This window comes from Neopelma chrysocephalum, unplaced genomic scaffold (genome assembly GCF_003984885.1).
Source record: "Neopelma chrysocephalum unplaced genomic scaffold, ASM398488v2 Primary Assembly neopelma1_85, whole genome shotgun sequence".
NCBI lineage: Eukaryota > Metazoa > Chordata > Aves > Passeriformes > Pipridae > Neopelma > Neopelma chrysocephalum.
Genome location: NW_020897747.1, coordinates 2,390,726 through 2,400,382, shown reverse-complemented (window position 1 = coordinate 2,400,382; position 9,657 = coordinate 2,390,726). Strand labels below are relative to the sequence as shown.

At 37.4% G+C, this 9,657-nt stretch overlaps 1 protein-coding gene across 1 annotated transcript in view; it reads right to left on the bottom strand.

Moving 5' to 3' along the window:
- Positions 1 to 5,417: 5,417 nt before the first annotated feature.
- GFRA1 (GDNF family receptor alpha 1) overlaps positions 5,418 to 9,657 on the bottom strand; it is a 141,810-nt gene continuing 137,570 nt past the window's right edge. Inside the window, exon 9 of the mRNA XM_027692182.1 lies at positions 5,418 to 8,194. Coding sequence (XP_027547983.1) covers positions 8,033 to 8,194 — 162 coding nt within the window. The 3' untranslated portion in view covers positions 5,418 to 8,032. The remainder of the gene's footprint in view (positions 8,195 to 9,657) is intronic.

Here is a 9,657-nt window from a genome sequence, read left to right as displayed (position 1 = left end):
CCACTCTTGTGCCCATCTTTCCATCATTTCCCTCTGATATTGCCTGCTCATTGTAATTTTTCAGGCCACATTCACTAACACAAAAAGACTAGGGAGCAAGCAAATGAACAGATATTTAAAGGGAAAAGCTTTATTTCTTATTTTCTTAGATCATAGTAGACTGCAAAACAACAGGGGAAAATGAGATCAACCTTGTTTTCCTTTTCCTTGTTTTCCTTTTTCTTTTTTTCTTTTTTTTTTTTTTGCCCATCAAGCTTCCTTTTTTTTCTTTTTTTTTCCTTTTTTTTTTTTGGTACAAATCAAAACCAGAAAAAAACTCGGAAATCGTTCTCACAAAAACATGCTTTTTAATAAAAAAAGAGAATAATGTTTATTGAGAGGGATTGTTTTCTGGATATGTACAATGCAGGAGGATTATGCCAACAGAAAACGCCAAACATCGTGAGTCGACTTCCAAGGTGTGGACGGTCCAAAGAGCAATGTCCTCAGAGCAATGTCTAAGTAAGTCAACGGGAACAAGTGAACAAGTGGTTTTGCTTTTTGACAACAAATTACCAGCCATTATGATTGAAAACCTGACATATAATAACCTGCAGTGAGATGTACAGAAATCCATAAGATGACATACAATTTACACGAGAAGGTAACTCTTTTTGTAAGAATCTCCGCCAGAAAATGGAAGCATGTCCTAGACAGTTTTTGAAAAAAGAGAAAGAAAAAAAAGACAAAAAAAAAAGCAGTAAAATACTAACATTGGATATCCTCAGATCACAGTGAATGCCAGTCTTCCTGGGTCCTAATACTACCTGTTACCTTAACTTGCATCCTTTCTTCTTACCCTCAATTAATCCTTTTATCACCATGATGTAAGGAAAATTACTTTTAATGTGAGCCTTCCCCTGCTATTTCCTTTTTGCTGCAGCTCTTGTCAACTTGCACTTTGCAAAAGAAGTACAAAATTTGACATACCCTCAGGTGAAAGATATACACCTTCCCAGTCTGAGCAGTACTAATCACAGCTAATCATTTCAGTCCTAATGCTACACATAACATCATACAAACCCTGTTAAGCAAATTCAGTGGCAGTAACTTGAGGGGAAGGGAGAACATGAAGATTAATAATTGTCACCAGTTAAGTTTACCATGTGTTGCAGTTGTTTGAAGAATTTTCTTCCACTGCCTGCCTTTTGGATTTTCTTTTTGTTTTTACCCATAAACACCGGGAAGGGGTAAGGGGCTGATTGTAATGCACCACTTCTACTGTGACCCTCCCAGAGAAGCAGCAATATAAAATTCAAGACCATATTTTTGATGTCAATTTTTACCTCCACTTACTTTTCTGTATAAGCAATGTGTGACTCAGTTCAGTCTGGGCTGTGCACTCCCAACTGCCAGATGCAATCCATTGTAGAGCTTTATTCCATCTCTAACAATCGTCATGAACACTCTTCCTGAATTAACTTTCACTTAAGGGTTAAAGCCCTTGTCCCATCCCAAAGCATGTAGAGGACGTAATTACTAATAATCAAGTCTGGGGATGTGAAAGGGAGACCGAGTGCTCCCTGCATTTTGGTTAGCATACTCCCAGAAGAATTCCCTCAGCTCTCAAAAGGGGGAAGAGTTTCCATGGGCCAATTCACAAAATCAAAGGAAAAGAAGTATTTCTCTGTCTTACCCTCAGTGGGACCCACATTTCCATGTCTCAGCAGTGTGCTTTCTGTGGTATCTCCTGCTAAAATAAATGGTGGTTTCCTAAACAGTAATTTTTGCATCTTCAGGCTTTCTACTGTTTTTGACAAAAGCTTCCTTCTGTCATATATATCCTATTGCATAAACATTACCAGGAGAGGACGATGATGTTTTCAATTTATTTTGAAAATTACTTCAGAGTTTCAGTGAACTTTCTGGTTTCTATGCTTAAAGGAGTTTAAATCACCCCATGGTTCAGTAAATCCATGGGGATTAGCTTTTGTAGCATTTAAGCTTTGACCTAAGGACAAGTGCAGTGGTCAAAATCAACATTATTTGGTGCAGACCAGCTGAAAAGCTGGAGCTAGCAAGCCTGGCATGACTTATTTGTCAGCTTGTCGTTCCAACAGGCTTATTAAGGTGTGTAGATGAGCTCCACCTGAGCTGGACAGGTCTGGCTGATGAAGGACAGACAAAGGCTTGGTACACACCAGCCATGCCGATGTACAGCGTGTTACCAGGGCATCTGTGGTCAGCCAGAAGAATGCTGCTGCCTGTTAGTGCCTGCTGTGATACTGCTTTTATGCAACTGGCCAGTAAATGTGGGCTGAGATTACTGACCTGAGATGGACTACAGTTACTGAGACTGATACCAAGACCTGGGTGGCATCAGTCAGCCATTTCCAGCTCTTTGGTGTTTCCAAGCAGATCGAGCAAACGAACTCAGAAAAGGCTGGAGGGGACATCAGTTTGCAGAATAAGAGGCTTGAAGAGTCTTGAAAACATACACTGTACTAGAAGCTGAATCCCCCAAACTCCTGCTCAGTTTGCTAAGAACTGAACACGCTGAGCAGGGGGTATTCAGTGTTTGGAGGATAGGAGTTTGTAAGAAGTCAGTAATTATGGTATTTTGGAAGGAGGAATTTGAAGAAAATTGCCTTTAAATCTATGACTAATTTTCTTCTGGATTCTAGGCAATTCTCCTTTTGACAGATTAAAAAGCAGCGCAAAAGAATTAGTGTGCTGGCATCACTAAAAGCAGGGAAAAGGAGCTAACGTTTGGCTGCTTTAATCTAGGCAGCAATTAGCTCTAATTCTATGCATGGCAACTGCTATTGGCACCTGAACAAGGTAAAACAACAGAAACTGGTTTAACTCTGGTTAAATGTGCTCAGAGAACTTTTGGGAGTACTCTAGACACTACTAATATAGAATACCACTATCTCTACCGATAAGAAATGCTACTGAGAAATTTGTTGACTCTGTGCTCTTTTAAACTTCAGGTAATCTTTAGGCCACATCTTGAATTTGTTGCTCATGCTTTTATGTAAGATAAAAAGAGATGGAACATCTAAGTAGGAGTTTCAGGAGTTAGCTTCCAGCTATTGAGGTGACCATAGCTAATATGTATCTATTAAGTGTAACCATTGCCTGCAGGCAAACACACTCATAAGAGAACATGAAACAAGGGTGGATGAAAGTTGAGATAATATTGAATCAAAAATGGGAATTCACCATCCTCTCTGATTGTACCTTAAAAATGGAGCCATCACAATTTCCAAAGAGACTTTTTACTCTTGAAAAAAATTATTACTTAGTGAGACTTTATCTATTTGACTGAAATTCCAACTGGAAAATACATTAGAAGTACTTAAATATTTCTAATAGCTTGTGAGAGTTTGAAAGTTTTCAATCCTATTCAGTACCAAACTAAATTTTAAATTCCATCTGGGGAATAGCAACATCATGTTTTCGTTTATTCAAGTCAAATCAGTGCTAAAGAGATAAAATAGGAACTTGCAGTTTCCTCCCCTTTAAAGGTGTTCTTAGTTCCACAGACCCATATTCCTGATTTATTTTTTTTCTCAAAAGTGAAGGCTGTAATTAAAAAAGAAAACCCACTGAAGCAAATGTATAAAGTGGAATACCATAGAGTTGGACAAAATGACCTTCCCAAGTTAAAGGAGAAGTTGAAATACCCAATAATTGAAATGTCATAGAAGGAACTAGCTGCTAAGAAAAAGCAAATATTTAAAGATAAGAAATATTTAACAAGTCACTGGATTAATTTCTCTGCCAAGTTCATCAGAAGCAAATATATTTCTATTGGATGTCAGGGACGTCAGGTAGACTCTGAGTAACCTTATGGGCATAAAACAACCTTGGAGGCCTCTAGCCCAGAACAGTTCTAATACAGAACATGCAGAATGCAGAACAATTTAACACAGAAAGAGAGAATGTCAGTGGAACATATATTTTTCAGTGAGGTAGATCCACCTTGGTGTTGATGACAAAGAATTACATTTTATGAATGTTATAACTGTTGTATGAATAACTGCTCGTGCTTCGATCTTTTACTGCTTGCTCTGAAGGAGCTGCTGTTCTAGCAGAATCCAGCTCTTTTATTACAAGCTAAGTATGGGATACTCCTGTCACTTGACATACACAAGATTTACCTCCCTTCAGGGAGCTGTTCTGAGTTTTGCTCTTCTCCTTCATTGGTTTCTCATCGTCTTTACTCCACAGAAATATCACACTGATTAAGCAACAATTACAAATTTTAATGGGATTGAGATTTCAAGGTGATTCCTGATCTGTTTTCTTCATCTCCAGCCTAATTGCATAGGCTTAGTAAAGGTGTACACTTGTATTTTCAGTCTACTAATTAAAACAGCAAAAAATTTTGAACAGCCTCATATTCAAAAGGCGGGGCCTTAGAGGGACACAATTTTATTTTAAAAAAAATAATCCTGGGAATAGGTTGCCCAACAGTGTCTATGCAGTGCTTTGAAATTATTAACAATTCCACTTCCACCTAATTCATCCTAATGACACAGTGGGAATGAAGCTGCTCAATGGAAAGTGGCCAGTGCGCTGCAGAAGACAGATGGATGGCTCCTGCTCAGTCCTCAGCACCACATCTCCATTCTCTTGAAGGAGCTGGGATCTCAGGGAGCCAAGGCAGTGAATTGAGGGCTGTACCCCTCCTTACTGACCAAACCACTGCACGGACAATCGTCAGGACTGCTGCCTGCTGGTGGGTGTCACCACGCACACTGTGGCAAGGGAAACCCTCAACTGCTGTTTTTCTTGCTCATATCTGAAAGATTCACCTTCAGTGCCTCCTTCACTGGACTAGCTTGTGGAATTAATAATTATGTTGAATACTGCAAAACCTTAGCCATGTATTTCAGTACAGTCTGAATTTTACCTTTATAAAATTTTCCTTGTGAACTACTGTCAAAAAGAAACATAAACATGCTTTTAATAATACTAATGACAATGTCTGTGCTGCTATGACACTGATAAAATTAAATGAAAAGATTACTTTGATATGTTTACAGTAGCCCATGATTTACACACAAGTGAAACTGGTTAGATTTACAACTGAAACAGCAGGTCACCTCTATGTACATCCTGTATTTGGACAGTTCCTGTCTTATTGTTACACGGATAACATTAATATTTTAAAGGAATACATAAAGCCCAGACTAAGCTTGTTCATTTGAGAACTTAACATATGGCATTTCAGTGACTGAAAGCGGAAAAAAATGAAAAAGTATTTGCATACAGTAGTAAATGACTGCACTGATGAGGTCACCATGATAAACTGATATCATCCACACCACATCCTCCAATATTTGCATGGTGATGCCTGTAAAAACTTTTGTATGAAGTGTCAGACTCCTAAGGGTTTTTTTCTCTTTTGCCTGTTTAATAAGCTGCCTTTTTTTTTTAAGAATTCAGTATGCTTTTAATTTACAGGAGAAAAAGCTTCGGTGTTCTGTTGGGCTTTTTTTGTGGTAACATGGCTACCCATATAAAACACCATTTTTTCCTCTAATACGTATGAATGGTATTTCCAAAGGTAATTCTCGTTGACTCAGATAGTTAGCAGTTTCTTTTGTAATAAGAAACTAATAAGTTGTTATTTACAGTATAAGTGATCAACAGCTTTTATTCTGGATCACACAGTGCCAGAACTCTAATAATTCGTATTAAATATAACAGAGACATTGCAATCAAACCAAACGTAAAAATCTACAGAAAATATATACTATACTGGGAGATTATTAAAATTCCCGATGCTGCCTAAAATGTTTAATGTGCTGAATACAAACCATATTTTAAAGAAAGCTTTGGGAATCAAAGATGGATTTAGTAATTGTAATGTTTATGAATTGGTTTTGAAAATATTTTTAATTGGATAATGTCAGACTTTTGAATTCTAATACAATGTTCATTAGTATTTCAATAGATTATACTATCAACTCCTTTTGACATAAACGAATTTGATTCATTTTTTAAATCATGACTCTCGTAATCTTTTTTCTGCTACCACTAGTTTTCAATAATTTCATTCTCTTCTACAAGAAGAGCAACAGGAACCACATGGGCTTTGCTGGTAATGATGGGCTATATATCTCTTCTCTGAAAGCAGCTCTGTTCCCTTTGAAAGTAATTTGCAGTTTCTTACCAACACAGAATTAAAGAGTAATATTGTCTAATTTTTTATGTTCAGTGACACAGAGTATCGTAGAATTCTATCCCATACACATCGCTTTGAGATGTATATTACGTGACCATAATCAAAAGTACATAAATGAATTTCAAAATTTATGAAAGTGTTTATTATTAGCTAAGAAAAAAATCTCAAAAGATGAACTTGACAATAAGTTTAATAATCTCTTAGTAAGATGTGTATTTTGCACACTCCAAAACTTCAATGCAGTTTATAAAACAGTAATTTGTACTTTATAGTTGTATTGCAAATAAGTGATCTGGACATTTCAGAGCAGGACAGGCCATAACTGTGTAAGTCTCAACGTAAATCCGTACATTCAACATGATGAACTCCTTGCTTGAGAAGTTATCTTCTACTTCCAATAGAAACAAAAACTGATTACTGCTGATCACTTAGACATAACTGCTTGTAACAGTCAACAAGCCATCACAGTAAGGTATAAAGACAGCCCTTAGGAGAAATGCTGACTATTTCCTGACATTTAAAGCTTTAAAGAACTCCTTCTCGATACTGCAGGAAATCATCATGAGCCAGCACAGGCTGCCAGTGTCACTGAGTTAGAACCAAGAGATTAAACCATGTATATTGGCAATATTGCCATCCAAACCACCAAATTAATTTATGGGACTGGTCTTGCAAACAGTTCATCATGTCAGCAATGCCAAGGTCTGTAGTAGGAACTACCACAGTGAGAAAATCGTGTCACATGGGTGTGTGTGCATGGCGCTGCCTTGTAACTGGGTCAACCATTTTTTGTGTTGATTTTAGCAGTGTAAGAAATAAACCACAATTTTAAAAATATCCTACTACCTCTTGTCCCTCTACAATGTTTTGATAAGAGAAGTAAGGCATGAAGTTCCTGTAACTTTTTGATCTGACATTATCAAGTATGTATAAACAGATAACGATGTTTTAGTAGAGCAAATAAATTGTATGCCATTTTTTTATTAAACAAACAGTATAATAACTGGACTATATTATCACAATGGAAGCATAGAAGACCATAGACTGTACAGCTGAAACCCTGTAGCAAAATTGTTCCTCATATTTAAAGAAATGTATCTTTATCAAGCTTTCACAATGGCTGCTTCTTGCTAATTTAAAGAATCTTCACTCTTGTTAAGGCTAGATGATTATAATTAAAAGATAAATGTACTGTTAGAAGGTTCTACGCCACACTCTATTTTTATGAGAATTTAACTGAAAGACATACATTATACCTGTATGTGAATTATAATGGCTTCTCAGCAGGGAACGCAGAATCACTTACAGTACGTAAACATTTAAAGAGGAAAATGCTAACACACTGAAAGAGTTTAACATCAGTAGCGATTTATCAAATGAAGAAGTTTCATAAAGTCCACTCTCTGGGAGAACATTCACCATTAGACAAAAGCCTGGCATCCTTGATAGTCTGAAGTTCAACCACTTTGAAAACCAAAACCATTCAATGAGATAAACAAGATCTTAAGAAAACTGCCATCTTCCTTCTCAGATAAAAGCCAGAATTAAAACAATAATTATTAAAATAATCCAACCAGGTCGCTTTACAGGCAAATTTACACACTGTCTCTTTAAAACACTGCATGCCCAAAAGCCTTTTGGGTTTGGAATGTAGCACTGCACCAAGTATTTCACAAAGCCTCTAAATATCACAAGAAGCTTTTTTTAGAGAAAAAAAAGTAAAATTCCAGCTGACTGAGACTGTTCTAACAGGTTTGCCTCAGCTTAGCTCCCAGACCTGGAATTCCAGATAAACAACAGAGGACAGCAAACAGATTTTTTTTTTTTTACACGTCCTTTTGTAACGTAATGCAGCTACAAGACGACTGATGAGCTTAGGGACAAACAGAGTGAGAGTGCAAGTGTCATCAGGGTGAGCTGTGTGCTTAGATAGAAGCTTGTAGGAAGAGCGAGTGAATTCTCTGCAGATATGTGACTGGTGGAGACTCCTGCTGTGTTGTCCTTCCCAATAGCATTCTGTAAGACACAATACTTTCCTTGGTCACCATTACACATTTCCACTGCAAAACATTTAAATCTACATCATAGATTGTATGTTTGTTCATGTCCCACCCTCCACTGATACCTATATAAATCAATGTCACTAATTGAAAGGCATTAAAACAGATGTCAAAATGACAATTTTTTTGAAATTTAAAAAAACTACTACTTTAACAATGTTTCAATGCATAAAATGTATGGTAATTTTTGTGAATCTGTGTTTATCATGCTAGTTTATTTTAAAATAGCAGAAGCAGGACCTGCAGAGAAACTTCAACTTCTGCACAGTCAACAGAACAACTTTGTTTGACAACAAGTTACTTCTGGATAACAATAAATAAAATCTAATTCATGGGCTCAGAAAAGACTGTTTTCTAGCTTACAAAAATTTTCTTTTTCCCCTTAATTGCTCCATTATTTGCATTCCTTGGCATCTTTGCTACCAATAATTAAACAGTATGCACATGCCAGTACAGATTGGCAGATTATAGTGAACTGCTTAAGGAGCAGATGTAGCAGAAATATTTCTCATTGCTATCATCCTCAGTAAAAAAGAAAACCTAACAGGTATAATCACAGAAGTGGAACAATTTAGACTAAAGGGACCTCTAAGATCATGAAGTCCAACCTATTCCATGTGAAGTGGCTCAGACCCTGTCCACTCAGGATGTGAAAATCCCCAAGGATGCAAAAATCCCCAAGGATACAGCTTCTAAAGAGGGGACAAGCCTCTCCAACCCTGGAGAGGCAATGGGCCATGGTTCAAGGGACAAGTACCCAGAAGACCAGATACAAAGAAGGAGTTCAAAGCATCAGTTTCCACAGGAATGACTGTCTACAGAGCCAGGGAGGTATTCATGGATAAATCTCCATGCCATTCCCTCACCTGGGTATCACTTGCTAGGACTGGTTAACTGGAACACTTTGAGATGCAAAGTTTTGGAAGTTGTAGAGGCATTGGGGGATTATCACAATATGCTTTCTTTTACTCATCCCTGGGCATCTCCTTTTTGGAAACTGTCGGGAACAGGGTATGACCAGCAGTTCTCATAGTTAGCTACAGTTACTTGAGCCTTCTCATGTAAGGTCTTTTAGCCAGCACAAGATGCCAACAGATGTGTTAACATTACTGCACTGTTCCCATACGTGTTACTAGGTTTCATTCTAGTACCTACAAGAAATTCTTAATAGAACCTAAAGAATTAGGAATGGGCTATAGAATTTCCATTGTGTAGAAGAACTGGGCAAATTTGGACTGGTGAAGAAGAACCTGAAAGATACTGTCACATCCTTTTGGTGGCTTATGGCTGTACAGCTGGTCTTGTTCCAAAGCCTAGGCTACGTGTTTCCACATTGTAAAAATTACATACCTCACTAATTATTAAGCTTCCTGAGAGACTAGGTACAAAGGATACGGACTGACAGACGTGGAAACTGAT